This window comes from Oryctolagus cuniculus, chromosome 21 (assembly GCF_051225735.1).
Source record: "Oryctolagus cuniculus isolate XC-2025 breed Fujian yellow rabbit chromosome 21, ASM5122573v1, whole genome shotgun sequence".
NCBI lineage: Eukaryota > Metazoa > Chordata > Mammalia > Lagomorpha > Leporidae > Oryctolagus > Oryctolagus cuniculus.
The window spans coordinates 4,970,799-4,992,790 of record NC_142887.1 but is presented as its reverse complement, the minus strand read 5'-3'; the positions used below and the strand labels follow the sequence as shown (position 1 = coordinate 4,992,790).

The 21,992-nt window shown below is 49.8% G+C and overlaps 1 protein-coding gene across 2 annotated transcripts in view; it reads right to left on the bottom strand.

Moving 5' to 3' along the window:
* Positions 1-21,992, bottom strand: part of POLE (DNA polymerase epsilon, catalytic subunit) — a 66,718-nt gene that overhangs the window by 19,087 nt on the left and 25,639 nt on the right. For both annotated transcript variants that reach the window (XR_016227490.1, XM_051836853.3), the window contains exons 23-31: positions 21,489-21,633; positions 17,343-17,500; positions 16,776-16,971; positions 11,066-11,280; positions 9,518-9,620; positions 8,231-8,434; positions 5,394-5,606; positions 5,084-5,293; positions 4,769-4,912 (exon numbers count right to left, since the gene is read on the bottom strand). Coding sequence is in view for 1 of the 2 variants with exons in the window: in XM_051836853.3 (XP_051692813.2) it covers positions 4,769-4,912; positions 5,084-5,293; positions 5,394-5,606; positions 8,231-8,434; positions 9,518-9,620; positions 11,066-11,280; positions 16,776-16,971; positions 17,343-17,500; positions 21,489-21,633 (1,588 nt within the window). In the remaining variant the exon portion in view is untranslated. The remainder of the gene's footprint in view (positions 1-4,768; positions 4,913-5,083; positions 5,294-5,393; positions 5,607-8,230; positions 8,435-9,517; positions 9,621-11,065; positions 11,281-16,775; positions 16,972-17,342; positions 17,501-21,488; positions 21,634-21,992) is intronic.

Here is a 21,992-nt window from a genome sequence, read left to right as displayed (position 1 = left end):
AAATGCTCACTGGGACACACTGAAGCAAAGAGCCCAGAACTCCATCCAGGTCACCCATGTGGTTGGCAAGGACCCAAATACTTGAGCCATCACCTGCTGCCCCCACCCCCACCCCAGAGTGCATTTTAGCAAGAAGCTGGATTGGAAGTGGAACAGGAACTTGAAGCCAGGCACTCCGATATGGGATGTGGGCATTCCAAGTGGAATGTTAACCACTGTGCCATAATACCTGACCCTAGGACACTTTTTTTTCCCCAAAGATTTATTTATTTACTTGAAAGGCAGAGTTACAGAGAGCAGAAAAAGACAGAGAGTCTTCCATCTGCTGGTTTATTCCTCAGATGGCCGCAATGGCCAGAGCTATGCCAATCTGAAGCCAGGAGCCAGAAGCCTCTTCCGGGTCTCCCATAAGGGCGCAGGGGCCCAAGGACTTAGGTCATCTTCCACTGATTTCCCAGGCCATAGCAGAGAACTGGATTGGAAGTGGAGCAGCTGGGACCTGAACTGGCGACCATAAGGGATGCCAGCATCGCAGGCCACAGCTTTATCCACTATACCACGGCGCCAGCCCCCACATTTTATTTTCTATTTTAGTATTTATTTTCGTAAGATTTATTTATTTGAAAAGCATAAATACAGAGAAGTGGGGGGAGAGAGAGAGAGCCTCTGGCCAGGGGCCAAAGCTGGGAGCCAGGAGCTTCATCCAGGTCTCTCACATGAGTACAGGGGCCCAAGCACTTGGGTCATCTTCCACTATTTTCCCAGGTGCATTAGCAGGGACTCAAACTGGCTCCCATATGGGACGCTGACACTACAGATGGTGGCTTAACCTTCTATGCCACAGTGTTGGCTCCTATTTAAGTTTTAAAAAAATTATTTGAAAGAGAAAGAGAGAGGTTGGGAGATTAATGGATTCCATCTGCTGGTTCCACTCCCAAAATGCCTTCAACAGCTGGGGCTGGGCCAGGCGAAGTTTTAGAAACAATGTGTCCACCAGTAGGTGAGCAGCAGAGTAAGCTTAGCCACATTCACAGTGCAGTGCCACGAAACCTTGAGGTCTACATTTCTATGCACTGATTTGGTGTGACTTATACAATAAAACTGTTGTGTTCAAAAAATACACAGTACAGAATCATGTATATAGTACACGTCTATGTGTAACAAAGTTTATAGCTGTGTTTGCTCATTTTTTACAGAAGCAGCTAAGAAGATAAACCAGAAACTAGTGAAAATGGTTACCAATATGTACAGGGTGGGGAAACAGGGTGAGACATAGAAACTTCTTGGTGTTCGCTCACATGGGAAACCCTGATGGAGTTCCTGGCTTCTGACTGCAGTCTGGCCCAGCCCCAGCTGTTGCAGCCATTTGGGAAGTGAACCAGAGGACAGAGGACAGAAAGTGGTTTTTCTCTCTGTGTCTACCTCTCTGTCACTCTTTCAAATAAACAAATGTTAAAAAAAAAAAAAACCTAGCTGTTTATTAATGTGATACTGCAATTCCACAATACTTATTTTAAAAAATTTATTTATTCAAAAGGCAGAGTGACAGAGAGGGAGGAGAAGAAGAGACAGCTATTCCATATACTGGTTCACTCCCTAAATGACTGGAACAGCCAGGTTGGGTCAGGTGGAAGAAAAGAGCAAGGTATCCCAGTGGGCGGCAGAGGCCGTCTTCTGCTGCTTTCTCAGGCATATTAGCAGGGCGCTGGATCAGAAGTGGAGCAGCCGGGAGCTGAACTGGTGCTCCAATACGCGGGCACTGTAAGTTACAGCTTAACCTGCTGTACTACAACACGAGCCCCTCCAGAATACTTCTGAAAAGAGAACTCAAGGCCCAAACAAAAGCAAAAATAGTGTTTAACTTAGCAGTTTTAGGGACCGGTGCCGTGGCTCACTTGGTTAATCCTCTGCCTGTGGCGCCAGCATCCCATATGGGTGCTGGGTTCTAGTTCTGGTTGCTACTCTTCCAGTCCAGCTCTCTGCTTGGCCCGGGAAAGCACTGGAGGATGGCCCAAGTGCTTGGGCCCCTGCACTTGTATGGGAGCCCAGGAGGAAGCACTTGGCTCCTGGCTTTGGATCGGCGTAGTTCCGGCTGTAGCGGCCATTTAGGGGGTGAACCAATGGAAAGAAGACCTTTCTCTGTCTCTCTCTCTCCCTGCTAATTGTCAAATTTAAAAAAAAAAAAAAAACAAAACTTAGTTTTATTGTTTTTAGTAATGTTGATATAATTTTAAAAACTATTATATACAACATAAAGCAAATATATATATACATATATATATGGAGGTGTTTTTTTTTTTCCCCCCCGACGGGCAGAGTGGACAGTGAGAGAGAGAGAGAGAGACAGAGAAAGGTCTTCCTTTTCCGTTGGTTCACCCCTCAATGGCCGCTGCGGACAGCGTACCGCGCTGATCTGAAGCCAGGAGCCAGGTGCTTCTCCTGGTCTCCCATGTGGGTGCAGGGCCCAAGGACCTGGACCATCCTCCACTGCACTCCCTGGCCACAGCAGAGAGCTGGACTGGAAGAGGAGCAACCGGGACAGAATCTGGCGCCCCAACTGGGACTAGAACCCAGTGTGCTGGCGCCACAGGCGGAGGGAGGATTAGCCTATTGAGCCGTGGTGCCAGCCTATATATAAATGTTATCATTAATAATAATCAAGACTTTCAGATTTTCTAGTAATATGAAATGAGTAGATATAAAAATCAAAGGAGGGGCCAGTGCTATGGTGTAGCAGGCAAAACTGCCACCTGCAGTGCTGGCATACTATATAGGTACTGGTTTGAGACCCGGGTGCTCCACTTTGACCCAACTCTTTGCTATGGCCTGGCAAAGCAGTAGAAGATGGCCTAAGTCCTTGAGCCCCTGCTCCCACATGGAAGACCTGGAAGAAGCTCCAGGCTCCTGGCTTCTGATTGGTCCAGCTCTGGCCATTGTGACCATCTGGGGAGTGACCTAGCGGAAGGAAGACTTCTCTCTCTGCCTCTATGTAACTCTGTCTTTCAAACAAATAAATCTTAAAAAATGAAAAGAATGGCAAATGGGAACAATTAGTATAGATGCACTATTTTTTTTTAAGATTTACTTTTATTTGGAAGGCAGAGTTACAGAGAGGCAGAGGCAGAAAGAGAGGTCTTCTATCCACTGGTTCACTCCTGAGATGGCTGCAATGGAAGAGGTTTTGCCAATCCAAAGCCAGGAACCAGGAGCTTCTTCTGGGTCTCTCAGATGGGCACAGAGGCCCAAGGACTTGGCCATCTTCTACTGCTTTCCCAGGCCATAGCAGAGAGCTGGATCGGAAGTGGAGCAGCTAGGACTTGAACCGGCACCCAAATGGGATGCCAGCACTGCAGGCGGTGGCTTTACCCACTACGCCACAGTGCAGGCCCCACACTATGATTTTTATAGATGCTTCCTGGCCCTGTCTCTGAAGGAACTGAAGGTAAGCAACACCCTTGTGTCCTGCTCTTGGTTTCAGCAAAATCTCCAACAGAGACTGGCAGAGACTTCCCTGACGAATGGCAAATTCCACGTCTATGGAAGGCAAAGTACGCAATGTCTTCAAAAAGTTAATGGAAAACGTGTATTATGAAAATATTACACATCGGTTTCTAAAGTTTTTGCCCCAATATAAACTTATCTCTTGATGCCATTTTTCCATGAACCTAGCCTAGGACATCTCAGTGGCCAAAATCCAAGGAGTGCTGACTGTCAGAAGCACGTCAAGGAGTTGGGGGCCAGCTTGCAGGGATCCTGCAGTGCCATTTGGGACCATTTGAGCTAAAAAACATGCTGACTGCCCAAAGAGTCTACTCTGGGATTCTACTAACTGAAGCTCTAGGAAGCCACGCGCATCTCAGTTAGGAACACAGACATCAGACCACTGCTTGTATGGAGGGAGGGGGAGAAGAGTGCTCTGAGTCGACAGAGTGTGGGAGACACAGGCTTATTTCTCCATCAAAACCAACGGAACCGCACATTTAAAACCTGTACTTGGGGCCATCACTGTGGTGCAGCAGGTTAAGCCATGGCCTATAGCACCGACATACCATATGGGTGTCGGTTTGAGCTATGGCTGCTCCACTCTTGATCCATCTCCCTGATAATGTGCCTGGGAAAGAAGCAGAGGGCAGTCCAAGTACTTGGGCTCCTGCACCCTCGTGGGCCCAGCCCAGGTCATTGTGGCCATTTGCAGGAGAAAGAGAAGCTCCCAGCTCCTGGCTTTGGACTGGCCTGACTCTGGCATTGTGGCCACCTGGGGAGTGAACCAGTGGATGGAAGACATCTCTCTTTCTACCTCTTGTAATTCCACCTTTCAAATAAATAAATACTAAAAAAAAGAAAGAAAAAGAAAACATCCTGTTATATGGAAGAAGCCTGGCAAGGCCACAGAGAAATTTATTTATATCCCCACAGAAGGGCTATGGAGACAGTCTGTAGCTTCTACAGTGTCTATCCAGTCCACTCCCAGCTGCATGACATCAGACAAAGAAAGATGCACCAGTTCCCTAGGACAACACCAGCAGCTCCCATGTCTGGGCATTCACCCCAGCCCAGGCCCTGTGCCCAGTGCTCAAGGACATCACTTCCAAATAATTCTCACAAAAACCCCACCACGATCCTCAGGAGATGGAGGCTCGAGGCTGTACAACACCACCTTTGGGTCTACAAAGCCTGCCCTCCAGGCCAACTCTCTGCCATGCAGAGACCACCTCAGGGGCTGCAGGCAGGGGACTACAGCGACTTACAACACCCACGCCCTCCCTACCTTTCGATAGGAAGGCCCCTCCTCCACTTTGGCCACTCGCTGGTTCACGTAGAACACACGGGGAATACTCAGCTTGATGCAGTGCAAGTCACTGCCAACGACAGCCCACAGCCTAAACAGGCCAGCCTGGCTGGTCTCACTGATCTGAAGGAAATGCAGAACACACAACACATCAGCCCCGTCCCAGGCACAAGTGCTCAGGTCTCCCAGTTGGGCAGAAAGCTAGAAAGCTAAAGGCCAGCTCGCCTCCTCACCCCACCCCCTGGCCACAGGCCCAGGGCCAGCTGGACACATGCTGCTCTCAGGGTGTCCCACCTGTACAATCTGCCATGGAAGGTCCAGAACACTGCGGGCAGTTCTTCGCAGGAAGCTCCCCAGCCCTGTCGCAGACCTGTCTCGAATGGCTGTGAGCCTCGAAGCACCTTCCTCCAGCTCTGAACGCCGCCTCTTCCTGCGGGCCATGCGCTGCCGGGCCTGCAGCTGCCACTTCTTCTTGTGGAAGCGGAGCCAGACCAGCCACTCCTCCTGGACAGACAGAGGAGCACAGGATGGCACACGGTGCAACAGCAGCTCACTTCCCAGTGCTCTGTGACCACCTCTCCAGCCCAGCCTCCCGGCTTCTTACCTGGGTGGTTCCAAGTGCAGGTGGCTGCCCCAGGACCTCCTGCCAGGGCACAGTTAGCGCAAGGTCCTGGGACTCTTCCTGGCTCTCCCACAGGATTCGCTTCCTCTTGGTGGCAACAGGGACAGCTGAAGGGGGCAGTTTTGGGAGGCCAAAGTCCTCCATGTCAGGAGCACCTGGCCTCGGACTGCCTTCAGGAACCTGTGCTGTTATAACCTAGAAAGACACAACTGAGCCTTAAAACGCAGGTTCTTGGGGTCGGTGCTGTGGCTAGTGGGAAAGCTGTTGCCTGCAGTGCTGGCATCCCATATGGGCACCTGTTCGTGACTTGGCTGTTCCACTTCCAATCCAGCTCTCCTCTTTGGCCTGGGAAAGCAGTAGAAGAAGGCCCAAGTGCTTGGGCCCCTGCACCTACGTGGGAGACCTGGAGGAAGCTCCTAGCTTTGGCTTGGCCCGGCTCCGGCCATTGCGGCCATTTGGGGAGTGAACCAGCAGATGGGATACCTCTTTCTCTCTCTCTCTGCCTTTCAAATAAATTAATTAATTAAAAACAAAACCAAAAAAACTCAAGTTCTTGTCCCTATGAATTCTACTTCTAAAAATCCGACATAAGTACACCACCTGAAATGGGATGTTCATTTATGCATTATTTTTTAAGTTTATTTATTTGAAAGGTATAGTTACAGAGCTAAGAGAAACCCCCTCCTCCAAGTCTTCTATCTGGTGGTTCACTCCCAAAACGGCTGCAACGGTAGGGATTGGGCCAGGCTGAAGCCCGGAGCCTGGAACTCCATCTGGATCTGTCCCGTGAGTGCAGGGGCCCAAGTAGCTGGGCCATCTTCTGTTGCCTTCCCAGGCACATTAGCAGGGAGCTGGATCAGAAGGTGAGCGGTTGGGACTCAAACTGGTGCTTACATAGGACGCCAGCACTGCAGGAAGTGGCTTAACCCTCTGTGCCAACACTGGTCCCTAACGCCCCTTTTCATAAGAAACACAAGGCTGTACGCAGGAGGCACAGCCCTGCGCTGGGGAGCAGCTCCATCCCCGACATTTCTACTGCACATCCATGTATCAAGGCCACAGCTCAGCTTTGCATAAGCAGTAGCACACGTGCACACCCTCCCGCAGCCTGTTTGTCCCTTCAGCATCTCTGCCAGGCCCACGCCTCTCAGCTGCCAGGAGATATTCCTCCACACAAACCAGCTGATGTGTGGATCTCTGCAGATGAACAGCTCCTACCACCAAAGATGCCTGGTTACGTTCTTTAAAGATGTATTTACTTATTTGAAAGTCAGAGTTACACAGAGAGAGGAGAGGCAGAGAGAGAGAGAGAGAGAGAAGTCTTCCATTTGCTGGTTCACTCCCCAGATAGCCACAACAGCCGGAGCTATGCTGATCCAAAGCCAGGAGCCAGGAGCTTCTTCTGGGTCTCCCACAAGGGTGCAGGGGCCCAAGGACTTGGACCATCTTCTGCTTTCCCAGGCCACAGCAGAGAGCTGGATTGTAAGTGGAGCAGCCAGGATATGAATCGGCGCCCATATGGGATGCCTGCACCACAGGCAGCGGCTTTACCCACTATGCCACAGCCCTGGCCCTGCCTGGTTACTTCCACCTCACACTGCAGAGTTCCTACTTCTCCGTGTTTCCACATTTGAGGTTACCAAACTTACTTGGTTTTGGTATCTAAAATATTTCATGTTGTATTCACCTAATTATTGAGGTCAAGTATTACTGAGGTCACCTGCGCATACAGTCTACCAAAATGGTCCAATGCCCCCACCTCCTGACATTCACACCCTGTGAGAGTCCCACTTCCCCACCAACTGTGGGTGGGATGCAGTGACTGGCCTTTGAGGAACAGATTTCTAACAAAAGTGACAGGCTGTCATTTCTGATATCAGTCATAAAATCTGACTTCTGCCTCCTGGCACTCTGTGGCTCCCATCAAACGTCTCTTCTGAAGAAGCCACGTTGCAAGCAGCTCTACATGATGAGCCCTCTGCCATTTCTTCCCAAGCATCGCCCCGTGTCCAGCAGAGGCTGAGCCAGGGCAGCGCACTGTCTGCCTTCTGAGACGAGCAGCAGGCGTCATGGAGACTGGTGAGCAGGTGGGAGAGCGGGGGTGTGCAGGAAGATGGGAGACAGTGAGCAGAGTGAGCCTGGACTGGGGCTGATCCCAGAATGGGCAGCTGCTGCTAGGGCGGCACCACCTGGCCTGCCCTGAATGACAGACTTCCTAGGACCCTGGATCTACACATTCTCCCTGGAACAGAAACGCAACCTCAGGAGCCGTTATTGGCGGGTACAGCAGGTCAAGCCACACCTGTGACACTGGCATCCCGCACTGTACTGCTTCCTGCTAATGCATGGGCCCCTGTCATCTGTGTGGGGGATGACCCAGGTGAAGTTTCTGCTCAGCTTGGCTGCTGTGGCCTCCTAGGGGGTGAGTCTGTGACTAGAAGACTTCTGCCTCTCGCACTCTCTTCCTGTCATTCTGCCTTTCAAGTAAGAAAATGATACCCTTCACAGTGATCAACACTGCACCCACGGAAGACCTGGAAGAAGCTCCTGGCTCCTGGCTTCAGCTTCAGCTTGACTCAGCGCTGGCTCCTGCGGCCACTGCAGCCATTGTGGGGTGAACTAGCAGATGGCAGGGCTCTTTCTCTCCCTTTCTCAATGTAACTGACTTTCAAATAAACAATGAATCTTCTAAAAAATCATTTCATAGACTTAAATATCTCACAAAACTACAGACCGTGGCTCGAGGGCCTTAGCACCCGAGTGCCTCGGGGATTCGCCCAGCCCAGCACTGTGGTCTCTGCTGGACTGAGCCCCATTACCTGTCTCTTGCCTTCAAGAACAAAGAGCTCACTGATCTTCTTCTGCTTGTAGACGTCAGTCTTCTCCAGCAGCTTCTTGTGCAGCCAGTCAGGGTGCTTGACACGCGGCACTGGGTTCTTCACCTGCTGCAGGGCCGCAGGGATTGTGATGATCTTCTGGATGGCGCTTCCCAGCCGCTCGATGTAGTAGTCCCAGTCCAGAATCTGAGGGCGCAGGAAAGGGCAATGAGAAAAGAGCAATGGCAGCCACGATTTGTGCTGTAGCTGCCTGCCGCATTGTAGGGCAGAGGGTCAAGTGGACACTTGGTACACTTGTGTCCCACATAAGAGTGCCTTTCGATTCCTGGCTCCTCCACTTGTTTTCCATCTAATGCATCCTGGGAAGCAACAGATAATGGCTCAGGTGCTTGGGTTCCTGCCACTCTGATGGGAGACCAGGATGGAGATCGTGGCTCCTGTCCTTGGCCTAGCTTAGCACTGGCTGTCCTAGGCATCTGAGGAGTGAGCCGGTGGATGGAGTTCTCTCCCTCTCTCTCCCTTTCAAATAAATCTTCAAACAAAACAAATCAAAACTTGATGCTGAGCATTGCTAAACACTTTGTGTTTTATTTACTTTTGAAACAAGGTGCCTGTTTCAGAGAGGAAGAAACAGGCAGAGCACACACGTGACTCCCAGGGGCACCGCAAGCAGCAGGTGGCTGAGCCAGCACCCTGCTGGCTTAGTCAGCACCTTAGTCGTAGTCAGTCCAAGAGCCTCCCCGATGTTCAGCTTTTTCAGTTGTGCCCTAAAATGTTATGATTTCCTCCCCTTTAATGTATTAGGGGGGAGGAAGTCAAGAGTGAAGACTCCAAACAAAGTGACTTGAGCCGGGTATATTCTGTCTAACTTGTCTCCTGAACTTAAGACAAAACAAACGAAAAACCTGTACTCAATTTGTTAAACAGCTTTCTGTTTTAAAAAACCTGATTCATCTGAGAGGCAGCGAGAGATCTCGACAGGCAGCCAAATTCTCATCCTCTGGTTTACTCCCCACATGCCTACAATGGCTTCCGGCTGGCGCTGAAGCTGGGAGCCAGGTACTCCATCCAGGTCTCCTACAACAGAGGCAAGGACCCAATTTCTTGAGCCACCATCTGCTGCCTGCCAGGGTGCACATTAGCAAGAAGCTGGAACTGGAAGTGGAGCAAGGACCCAGGGGTTCCAATATGGGATGGGTTTGTCCCCCCACTGGCCAAACGCCCACCCACTGCCAGATTCCCAGAGGAGGAAGCAACGCTGGCACTCACTGTCCGGATATCAAAGTCCTGAAGGGAAGAGCTCCGAAGCCACTTCCGGAGAAAGTGCTTCCTCACCGTGGGCTCTGCTTGGAAAATGGCAAGTGGGATGGCCCTGGAGAGAAAAGCAGCACAAAACTCACGTTAAAAAAATCACCCTAAATCCAATTATAATTTTGTTTTTTAAAAAAGCTAGTTTTTAATTTATCTGATAGAGACAGTCACAGATGTTTCATCTACTGGTTCACACCCCAAATGCCCACAATAGCTGAAACTGAGCCTGCAACTCAATCCGGTCTCCCACGGGGTGGTGGGGACCCATGTACTTGAGTCATCACCTGCTGCCTGCCCAGGTGCCCATATCAGGAAGCCGGAACTGGAAGCAGACAGGACTCAAATCCAGGATACGGGCATCCCAGGCAGTGTCCTAACCACTGCATCAAACATCTGCCTCCAGTTGCAATTCTTATTAACTGTACATGGACATAGGTTTTGTAACCTACATTTAAATTTAATGTTGTGCTGTACAAACTGTGCCTTGCAACATTCAGTAACTATGCAATGTTCTATCGTAATAAAACACTGTCATTTAATGCATGTCCCTCCACTGCTAGCCATTTACTTTGTGTCTAGAGTTTAGCCCCTGGTAACAGCGGTTTACAAATGTCCTCATATACATTACATATTCACTTACATATGTAAGTAACCATTTCTAAGATGCTATTCATTGCATGAAATACAGAAGAGCCAGGCTGCATTCTTGGAAGAGTGAGTCAATTTTCATGTCACTAGCAAAGCAACTGGCAAGTGCCAATATTTCTTTGTTTCACTGCAGGAAATGTTTTCTTATTGTGAAAAATTATAAAGAAACCTAGAGAGCACACAGCAAAAATCTGTGTATCTGCCAAGCTCCATCAAGCTCCAGTGTTCTCCTTTTACTTCCTATGCAAAATAAGATGAGGGTGACTGAAGCCCTGTACAGCCTCCCACCTGTCCCCCCCTCAACGAGTAAACATGACCCTTACTCTGATGTATATTAGCCCCAGGCAAGCATGTGTGTGACCATAAAAGATAGCAGTTCCATGGTTTCAAATTCCACACAGATGTAATTCTACATGTCAGCCTGCAGCCTGCTATCTGGCCCAGTACCTTCAAGGCCAATCAGTGCTGGAACCTTCAGCTGCATTTCAGTACTCTGAACTCCCATGCATTTTACTGCCTACAAACACATTCATCGATTTTTGACTGCTAGACTCAAACTTGGTACTAAACACAATGCAGTGTGTGAGGTCAGTGCAGGGCAGTGCCACGTGGTGGGTAAATCACACATCCTCCACTTGCACACCCTGCCAGTTTCCTCTCCAGGCAACAACTGGAGGCCCCAGCAAGGCCTTCCTAGTACTTGATCTGCAGGAGTTGAAGACCCACCCTTCCTTGGCTCAACATCTAACTCTCCCACATTCTTTCTAAGGAAACTGCTCGCTGTGGCAAGACGCCAGAGGCCCTTCAACAGGCACAAGTTTTCAAAACCAGCACCCAAATCTGTAAGGAAGCTCTCACCTCTCAGTGACAGGAGAGCCCTCGGGCTTGCGGGAGATGATATAGCGGCAGCTGAGCCCTGCATCCTTGACCATCTGGTCTCCCAGGAACTCGGCCAGGCGCTTCGCTGTGCTGATGGATGTGGACTTCTGTTCTCCGTAATCTTCCAGCTTCCGAGACATGGAACGGTTCTCAGAGATCAGCTCAAACAGCTCGGCGTCAGGCATGTTGGCAGCCTGAGGGAGGGATGCAGCTGGTCAGAGTAAGCTCTGTACTTTCAAAGGGCCATTTCATGCTACCACATGGCAATATTTGAAAACTTTAGCTTTCATTACCTGCACAAAATGTCAAGAAACATTTATGAGGCAATAAGCGCCAATACTAGCACAGAGAAGCAGCCAAACAAGGGAGGAGACTAGGAGGATGCTCAGGGAAGGACGGAAGGAGGAATGATTTAAATGAAGAAGCAAGGCAGGGAAGGACCGTCTGACCAGGCAGAGTCCACATTTCCCAGGACTGGCAGTCACCCGCTGTGGCTCAGCAACTCAGAAGGCGGACCTGTGGGGTGGGTGTTGTGGTGCAGCCAGTTAAGCTGCTGCTTGGGACACCCATAACCCCTACTCTTCTGACACAGTGCCCCAGCTCACATGCCTGATGACAGCTCAAATACTTGAGTACCCACCACCCACAGGAGGGACACGGACGGAGTCCTGGCTCTTGGCTTCAGCCTGGCCCAGACCTGGCTGTTGTGGCCATTTTGGGAGTGAACCAGTGGATGGAAGATTTCTGTGTGTCACTCTTTCAAATAAATAAATCAAAAAAAGAACAAAGTGAATTTGAGACTAAGGTCAAGGTGAGATCTACTGACTCATGTTGTATCAAAGACTGTATCAGGACCTGTTATGGACCAAATTATATTTTCCCAAAACTTCTGTGTTGAAGTCCTGATTTCTAGTACGCCCGAAAGTGGCTGTATTTGGAGACAGGGCCTTTAAAGAGTTGATTAAACTCAGATCTGACACTAGAGTGGCCCTAAAGCCAATGTGCCAGATGTCACAAGAAAGACACAAAGAGACACCAAGTATGCACTGGTAGAGAGAAAAGACCAGGTGAGCAGGTGGACATCTGCCAGCTAGGGCAAGGGGCCTCAGGAGGCACCAACTCTGACAGCATACTGACTTTGCACTTCCACTCCCCAGACTGTAAGAAAATAAATTTTTCTTGCATAAGCCAATCAGCTGGGACATTTTGTTACAATAATCACAGCAAACTAACACAGGGTTAAGTTTGAGAGCCTGCTTCTCAGATCTCGGACAGCTGAATATCCTGTCACTTCCCAAACCAGAGCTCCTGGGTTCAGCCCAGTTCTGCATAGAGGAAAGTACATGAGCTCTTACACTAACTGTTCCTGCGTTCTTACAGTTCTCCATCATTTTAATAAAGGTGCGATTCTGGCATAATCAATCCCTCCAAGATCAAATTTCCTCACTTATAAAGTTAGACTGGTATCTTTCCTGCAATGTTCTTTTTTTTTTTTTTTTAAGATTTATTTTTTATTTATTTGAAAGACAGGGTTATAGAGAGAGGTAGAGACAGAGAGAGAGGTCTTCCATCCGCTGGTTCACTCCCCAAATGGCTGCAACAGCTGGAGCTGAGCTGACCTGAAGTCGGGAGCCAGGAGCAGGGCCCCAAAGACTAGGGCCATCTTCTTCTTCTTTTTTTTTTTTTTTTGACAGGCAGAGTGGACAGTGAGAGAGAGAGAGACAGAGAGAAAGGTCTTCCTTTGCTGTTGGTCCACCCTCCAATGGCTGCCGCGGCCGGTGTGCCACGCTGACCCGATGGCAGGAGCCAGGTACTTATCCTGGTCTCCCATGGGGTGCAGGGCCCAAGCACTTGGGCCATCTTCCACTGCACTCCCTGGCCACAGCAGAGAGCTGGACTGGAAGAGGGGCAACTGGGACAGAATCCGGCGCCCTGACCGGGACTAGAACCCAGTGTGCCGGCGCCGCAAGGCGGAGGATTAGCCTAGTGAATCGCGGCGCTGGCTTTTTTTTTTTTTTTTTTTTTTTAATTTTTTGACAGGCAGAGTGGACAGTGAGAGAGAGACAGAGAGAAAGGTAGGGCTATCTTCTACTGCTTTCCAAGGCCATAGCAGAGAGCAGAGAGTGGAGCAACCAGGACCAGAACCAGCGCCCATATAGGATGCCAGCACTTCAGGCTGGGGCTTTAACCCGCTGTGCCACAGCACTGGCCCCAGCAATGTTAATGTAAAGATCAAACAATATAACTACCCAAAACCTCTAGCAGACAATCATTGTAGTTCTTCCTGTTGTCATCGTTGTTGATGTTTACCAGTGTTATGTGTTCATTTTGTGGCTGTTAGAATTTTTGTCTTTCAGAGAAATACTGTCTTCTGGGACCACTGATTAAAATGGTTAAGGGATGGAAAGTGAGAATGAAACAAGCCGAGGGGCCAGAGCTGTGGCAGAGCAGGTTAACGCCCTGGCCTGCAGTGCTGCCATCCCATATGGGCACTGGTTCGCGACCCGGCTGCTCCTCTGCTGATCCAGCTCTCTGCTATGGCCTAGGAAAGCAGTAAGGAGACAGCCCAACTCCTTGGGTGTTGGAGACCCAGAAGAAGCTCCTGGCTTCGGATCAGTGCAGTTGTGGCCAACTGGGGTGTGAACCATCGGATGGAAGACCTCTCTCTCTCTCTCTACCTCTCCACTCTCTGCGTAACTCTGACTTTCAAATAAAAAAAGTTGGTGGTGATGGCAAGACATCATTGTCAATATATTTAAATGTTACTGAATTAAAATGTTAAACTTTGTTATATTTAATTAAAATAAATTTTTAAAGAGAAAGATTAAAAAAAAAAAAAAGATCTATTTATTTGAGAGGCAGAGTTACAGACAGAGAGGGAGAGACAGAGAGAGAGAGGTCTTCCATCTGTTGGTTCACTCCCCAAATGGCCACAATGGCGAGAGCTGGGCTGATCTGAGGTCAGGAGCCAGGAGCTTCTTCCAGGTCTCCCATGTGGTGCAGGGACCCAAGGACTTGGGCCATCCTCCGCTGCTTTCCCAGGCCATCAGCAGAGAGCTGGATTGGAAGTGGAGCAGCTGGCACCAATATGGGATGCTGGTGCCATAGGCAGAGGCTTAACCTACTATTGCCACAGCACTGGCCCCTAACTAAAATACTTTTTAAAGCCTCTTGTTTGGGGCCGATGCTGTGGCATGGCAGGTTAACGCCCTGGCCTGACGCGCCAGCATCTCACATGGGCACCGGTTCGAAACCCGGCTGCTCCAATTCCAATCCAGCTGTCTGCTGTGGCCTGGGAAAGCAGTACAAGATGGCCCAAGTCCTTGGGCCTATGCACCCATGTGGGAAACTCGGAAGCAGCTCCTGGCTCCTGGCTTCAGATCAGCGCAGCTGCGGCCACTGCGGCCAGTTGGGGAGTGACCAGCAGATGAAAGATCTCTCTGCGTAACTCTGACTTTCAAATAAATAAATAAATAAATATTTTTAAAAAAGAAAAAAAAAAAAAAAACCTCCTGTTGCAGACTGAATCTTTAGATCCCCATAAAACTCATATTTTGAAGCCCTAACCACCAATGAGTTGGTATTTGGAGATAACTAGGTTTAGATAAAGTATAAGGTGGAGACCTTGTTATAAGAACAGTGTCTTCATTAAGAAGTAGAAGAGAAGCCAAAGTTTTTTTTCCCCACCACCATGTGAGGATACAGTAGGAAAGTAGCAGTCTGTAAGCCAGAAAAAGAGACCATGCTAGTTGGGTTTGCATCACTATAATGAAACATCTGAGGCAGCCAACTTTGGAAAGAGAAAAGTTAGGGCCAGTGCTGTGGCGCAGTGGGTTAAAGCCCCAGCTTACAGCACTAGCATCCCATACCGGGGCAGGTTTGAATCCCGGCTCTCCATTTCTGATCCAGTTCCCTGCTAATGAGCCTGGGAAACCAGCAGAGAATGGCCCAAGTCCTTAGGCCTCTGCACTCATGTGGGAGACCTGGAAGAAGCTCCTGGCTTCAGATTGGCTCAGCTCCAGCCGTCGCAACTGTTTGGGGAGTGAACCAGTGGATGGAAGACCTTTCTCTCTCTCTCTCTCCCCCTCCCCCTCTGTCTTTCAAATAAAATAAATCTTGAGAGAGAGAATTTACATTCAGTTCAGTTTTGGAGGCTTAAGTTCCAGACTGGGCAGCCCCACTGATTTGAGGCTGGTGTATGGCAATGGCAGAGCTTGACAAGAGAAAGGATCCCATGGTGACCCGGTGAACCAGGAAGCAGAGAGAGCAGCTGGGCCCAACTCAGGCTTTCATAATCAATTCTCTTGCAAGAAGCACCTCTGACCAGGCCCACCTCCCAACAGTGCTCCCAGGGGACCAAGCCTTAAACAAGTGGGCTTTTGGGGAACATCTGGTATCTAAACTAACATTCCAACTGGAGCAGAGCCCTTACCAACAACTGAACTGACTGGCACTTTGATCTTGTATTCTCCAGCCTTCAGAACTAAGAAATAATTGTCTGGTGCTTAAAAAAAAAAAAAAACACCAAAAACATTAATACTACAGAAAGGGGAGAAATCACTGCACAAGATAGGAGGAACAGGTGATTGTTATCTTCTAAAAGGAAGACAAGGGACAGGAGAAGCCACAGAAAAGGAGCGACACACTAACCAGAGTGCCCAGTGGCGCTGTCACAGTGAGGCCCAGAGCAGCTGCCACCCACCCCTCGCCAACCCCTTCCTGACTGCCTCCCAGCATCCTGAGATGACTCTAGATCCCCCGGTGTGCCCTTCCTTGTCTGGGTTGATTCGAACAGGGCAAGGCAACTTGCCAAGAAACAGAAGCCCATGAAGCAAAGAAACCCAGGAAAAGTCTCAGAATATTCCAGTGCTCCTTTCACCCAGAAAGCCTACTCCTAGATAATCACACACAAGCAGGAAAAGTCCTGTGCGCCAAGATGTCCAACACAACACTGTTCACGACAGAAACCCAACGCTAACTGATAATCAACAGCAGACTGCACGATAAACTAAGCTGTGCCGACTGATGGACTCGTGCAGCCTTAGAGCACAACCACAGAATAGCAAAAGAATTACCAAGTATTCTGAGGAAGTATCATGAAAGCTAAGCCAGCATTGCCATTTACAGTGTAACTGTGTGTGCGTTTTTAGGACCTGCAAGACTTTAACAGTCAGGGGCTGGCATTTGGCACAGCAGTTAAAAGACACTGCTTATAATTTTTAATCGTGCTACTTTTTTTTGACAGGCAGAGTGGACAGTGAGAGAGAGAGACAGAGAGAAAGGTCTTCCTTCCGTTGGTTCACCTGCTAAATGGCCGCTATGGCCGGCGCTGCACCGACCCAAAGCCAGGAGCCAGGTGCTTTCTCCTGGTCTCCCATGCGGGTGCAGGGCCCAAGCACTTGGGCCATCCTCCACTGCCTTCCCGGGCCACAGCAGAGAGCTGGACTGGAAGAGGAGCAACCGGGACAGAATCTGGCGCCCCAACTGGGACTAGAACCCGGGGTGCTGGCGATGCAGGCGGAGGATTAGCCAAGTGAGCTGTGGCACCGGCCAATCGTGCTACCTTAAAAAATGTTTTTGTCGCAGAGTTACCACTTGAAACAGACACTGAAGGAGAACTCCAAGGGTGCAGGGGCTAAGGAAGCTTACCCGGAGTCCACCTGGCACCATCCTCCCCAGGAGCCCTTACCTTACTATACAGCACATCCAGCCAGTAGTCGGCCACCTTGGCTACAGAGCTGTACACCTCCTCCAGCGTGCTGCCCTTGAGGAAGGCCTCAAACACGGAGGACTGGAAGATTTTAATCAGCTGCAATTCCCCACGGCGTTTCACCTCAAAGCCCTTTAGCTCAGCCAGGGAGCCATCTTCATTGAACACGGCATATCTAGAAAAGAAGACAGGTTGGCAGGGACACAAAGCCTGGGGCACTTGATGTCTTGTCTTCTGCCTTCCTCAACATGTCGTACCCTCCCTCCTACTGTCCATCAGGCAACAAAGGTCATTCCACTCTCCAGTTGATGCCTCTTAAAATTAAAAGTGACTGCCCACCACACAGGATACAGCAGGCAGCAAATGGGCTGGCACATCTTCCAAACTGAGTCATTAAAGAAAAAAAATAATAATAATAATAAAAAAAGAAAGAGAAGAGCCCAAGTCTGTTTCTATCCTGGCTCCTGGTCCACTCTGCTGCCTGGGATATTGAGTCCCCTCTTAATCTATACCCTTGCTAGACTACTAAGGCTATAAGACTCCTACCTCTTCTTTAGTTTCTTGCCTTCTTCCTTGGAGGCTGGAAGGATCATGGCAAGGTAGGGTCCATCAACCTCAAAAAAGATACTGTTCTCAGAGCGGGTGACGTAGGTGAGAGAGGAAGGTTCTGCCAGCTCCTGGTACTGGTCATTGGTGAAGCCTTCCTGAGAAACAAGAGATAAGGGACAGCGTCACTGCTGATGGCCCACACTGGAAACCACCTGAGTCCCAAGAGTGGACAGACCATCAGACTGCGGCTCTTCCACACGACGGGCACGACTCTGCAGCAGAAAGGGCGTGAGTTCTGAAACACCCACACGGTGACTCTTGAGTGCATCTTGCTAAGTCCAAGCAGCCAGACCCAAAAGGTACATATTTTACATTTCCATTTTAGGACATTCTGGAAAGGGAGTATTACAGCACAAAAGCCACACTGGAGGTTGCTGGGTGTTGGGATGGGGAAAGGCGCTGATGGGTGGCATATGAGAAATGTTGGGTGGACGCAGCTGTTCTGTGTTGCTCTGCAGCGGGAGAACGTGACGCTCTGGGTCTGTCCAAGCTGAGCTGTGCACCATAAAGAGTGAATTTTACTATGTATGAATTAGGTGCCAACCAGGATGTGGAGGGAAGGGGAATGGGTTTCCCACGAGAGATGCCATGGGAACAAAATAATCTAACTGCATTATCCATGGGTGGAATATAGAACCAGGTAGAAAAGGGTAGGGAAGGGAATAGCCAACTTTACAAACCAACCAACTGGTTTGTATATTGTCCCAGCCAGCCCAGCCAGCCAGTGTAAGTCTAACAGCCAAAATAACTGCCTATGCCGTATAGCAGCTGGAAAATTTTTTTCTCAGAGGGATGGCATCCTGTCAGGGATTCTGTTCCTACTTCACATGTGTACTAGAGTTAAATAAATGCACTGAGAAAATCAGTGACAGGCTTAGCACTGTAGAAGAAAGAATTTAATAAGAAATGGAGACTAGGCTAGATATGTCAATAGACTCATGTGTTTAAAACCACATTCGTGGCCGGTGCTGCGGCTCAATAGGCTAATCCTCTACCTTGCGGTGCTGGCACACTGGGTTCTAGTCCCAGTCGGGGCGCCGGATTCTGTCCCGGTTGCCCCTCTTCCAGGCCAGCTCTCTGCTGTGGCCTGGGAGTGCAGAGGAGGATGGCCCAAGTGCTTGGGCCCTGCACCCCATGGGAGACCAGGAGAAGCACCTGGCTCCTGGCTTCAGATCAGCGCGGTACGCCGGCCAGCATGCCCGCCGCAGCAGCCATTGGAGGGTGAACCAACGGCAAAGGAAGACCTTTCTCTCTGTCTCTCTCTCACTGTCCACTCTGCCTGTCAAAAAAACAAAACAAACAAACAAACAAAAAAACAACCCACATTCGCAGGGTCTGCGCTGTGGCGCAGTGGGTTAATACCCTGGCCTGAAGCACCAGCATCCCATATGGGCACCGGTTCAAGACTGGCTGCTCCACTTCCGACCCAGCTCTCTGCTGTGGCCTGGGGAAGCAGTAGAAGATGGTCCAGGTCCTTGAGCCCCTGCACCCACGTGGGAGACCCGGAAAGAAGATTCTGGCTCCTGGCTTTGGATCAGCGCAGCTCTGGCCGTTGTGGCCATCGGGAAAAAGAACCAGCAGATGGAAGACCTCTCTCTCTCTCTCTCTGTGCCTCTCCTCTCTGTATAACTCTTATAAATAAGTAAATAAAATATTAAAAAAAAATCACATTTGCAGGAGCTGGAGCTGTGGTGTAGTAGGTTAAGCGTCCCTGTAAGGCACCAGCATCCCATATGCCCACGTAGGTCCGGGGTTCGAGTCCTGGCTGTTCCACTTCTGATCCAGCTCCCTGTTGGTAACCTGGGAAAGCAGTGGAAGGTGGCCCAAGTGCTTGGACCCCTGCACCCACAGGAGAGATCTGAAAAAGCTCCTGGCTCTCTGTCTTTCCCTCTTTCTGTAACTCTGCCTCTGAAATAAATAAATGAATCTTAAAAAAAAATACATTTGCAGATATACACACACAAAATATTCAGAAATATAAAGAAAGTGTCTGTGTGTGGGAGGATTAATTAGACACATCTTTCCCAGCTCAAACTACGGTGAGCAACCAGAAGCTATGACAACCCCCAGGAGCCGTGAGCACAGCCAGCACCTCATCTGGCTTCTGATGCTGTCTTCCAGGAAAAGGAACCCAGGCTCCATGGAGAGCTGCCTGACTCTGGGGCTGCAACAGCCTATAAACCAGGAAAGAAGAAAGTGCTCCAAAAACAAAAGCAGTAAACAGAACAAGGTATGTCCCAAGAGCACACATGGGAAGGAACCTCAGTGGTCACAGGAACCACTGGAGTGACAACAGGCGTCACAAGTGCACTGAGTTGTAACTCCAAGATACAATGAGCACCCACGAATCCATGCTTGTGAATAAGCAAATAGACAAGTGAGGGGACAGGAGAAGGGTGACAGCTCTTCCTTACAGAATTCAAGTTAATACAAGCAGAAGGCCTGAGGGAACAGAAACTGCCACAGGGGGAAAAAGTTGCTGTGAATGAGAGCCACCAATAAATGCTAAAATCAGTAGGTTAGAGTGTAAGGAGCAACTGACTGGCTATCAGCATAGTTTCAAAATATCTCCTTCAGAATATTAGTTATTGTGGTGGCTTTATGTTCAGAGACTGCCGATAGTCCTTCTTCCAGGAGAGGAAGCTTAGTTCTTTCTCCTTGGGTGTGGATTTCCTGCCTAGAGTAGAGTGTGGAGGAGACACAGGCACTGCACAGTGCAGAGGCACCTCTACCTGCGGATCCAGCAACGTCCCAGCATCCTACACCTGAGAACAAAACAAGAGGGGGTAGGCCCTCTGGTGTGTCTCCAAAAACACCCAAATAACCTCAGCTGAATAACAAGCAAGGGGAGTGGGCACCTGGCCCAGCAGCAAGAAGCCACTGGGATGGACTGCCTGGTTCAAGTAGCTGTGTCTCTGCAATCCACATGGGGGACCTGGACTGAGCTCAGGCTCCCGGCTTCAGGCCTGGTCCTGCTTTAGCTGCTATAGGCACTTGGAGAGCGATCCAGTCTCTCCCTTTCTCTGCTTTCAAACAAAGAAATAAATCTTTGAAAAAAATAAGGCAAGACAAGTCTGGGGCTGTGCTGCAGGAGAAAGCAGAACTCGCCTGCTGCTCCCTAGAAGGCGTCTGACCAGATCCTCAGTCTGAACTGTTAGGGAACCATTCATGGACAAAGTAACTGCAGCGCCGTTTGAAACTAAGTAACTGTAGCGCCCTTTGAAAGAAAGTAACTGGCCGCGGATTAGCCTAGTGAGCCGCAGCGCCAGCACACCGGGTTCTAGTCCCGGTCAGGGCGCCGGATTCTGTCCTGGTTGCCCCTCTTCCAGGCCAGCTCTCTGCTGTGGCCAGGGAGTGCAGTGGAGGATGGCCCAGGTGCTTGGGCCCTGCACCCCATGGGAGACCAGGAAAAGCACCTGGCTCCTGCCATCGGATCAGCACAGTGCGCCAGCCGCGGCGGCCATTGGAGGGTGAACCAATGGCAAAGGAAGACCTTTCTCTCTGTCTCTCTCTCTCACTGTCCACTCTGCCTGTCAAAAAAAGAAAGAGAAAAAAAAAGAAAAAAAAGAAAGTAACTGCGCAGTAGTACGACAGCTTGAAAGAAAAGTAGAGGTAACCACCCTAGCTGGTAAGATTTGAAAACAGACTGCCTAACCACAAACTGTCATTGCCATGACGATGGGACCCTGGGGGGTCGGAATGTGGGTGGGGCTAGCCTCTAGAAACTGTATATAAGGGGACCCTCAGATGCTGTAGACCAGGGGTTGCTCAGCCTCTCTCCCCGGTCCGTAGTGCCTTGTGCCCGCGGGGAGTAGGCTTGAGCGATCTCTCCTCCTAGTCGCCTAGAGTATCAATAAAGTGTGTTTAGCTTGACCTTCCTCAGTCTCCTCGACTCTCCTTCGCGGTAACCTGGCCAGTTCCCGAAGTGGGAGATCCTGACAGAACGGTCGAGGAAGGTGAGTATAAAGTGTGAGGTATTCTCACAGGGCTACTGACACCATTCTGAGCGTGTGTACTGGGCCAAGGCAGAGGTCAGGATGAGACACACCCCATCACACCCCTTGGCTGGGGACCCAGACTCACCTTGACCATGATATTCAACATGGCCCCAGGGTACGAAATGGTCACCTTGGGCTTCTTCATATTCGTTGTCTTGATGACAAAATTTTCTGGGAAGCTATTGGGCAGGACACACCATATTCCATCTGTGTCCAGTTCCAAGGGCCTCCTTCAGAGAAACAGAAATAGGCTTCACATCGTTCCCTATGAGAATCAAGTGTCAAATCCAGGGACCAGTGTTGTGGCACAGCAGTTTAAGTGTCTGCCTACAACACCAGCATCCCATTTGAGTGCTGGTTCAAGTCCTAGCTGCTCCACTTCTGATCCAAATCCCTGCTAATGCAGAACACAGCCCAAGTGCTTGGGACTCTGCCATTCATGTGGGAGACCCGGATGAAGCTCCTTGCTCCTGGCTTTGGCCTGGCCCAGCCCAGCCCCAGCCACTATGGTCATTTGGGGAATAAACCAGTGGATGGAAGATTCTCTCTCTCTCCCCCTTGGTAACTCTGCCTTTCAAATAAGTAAATA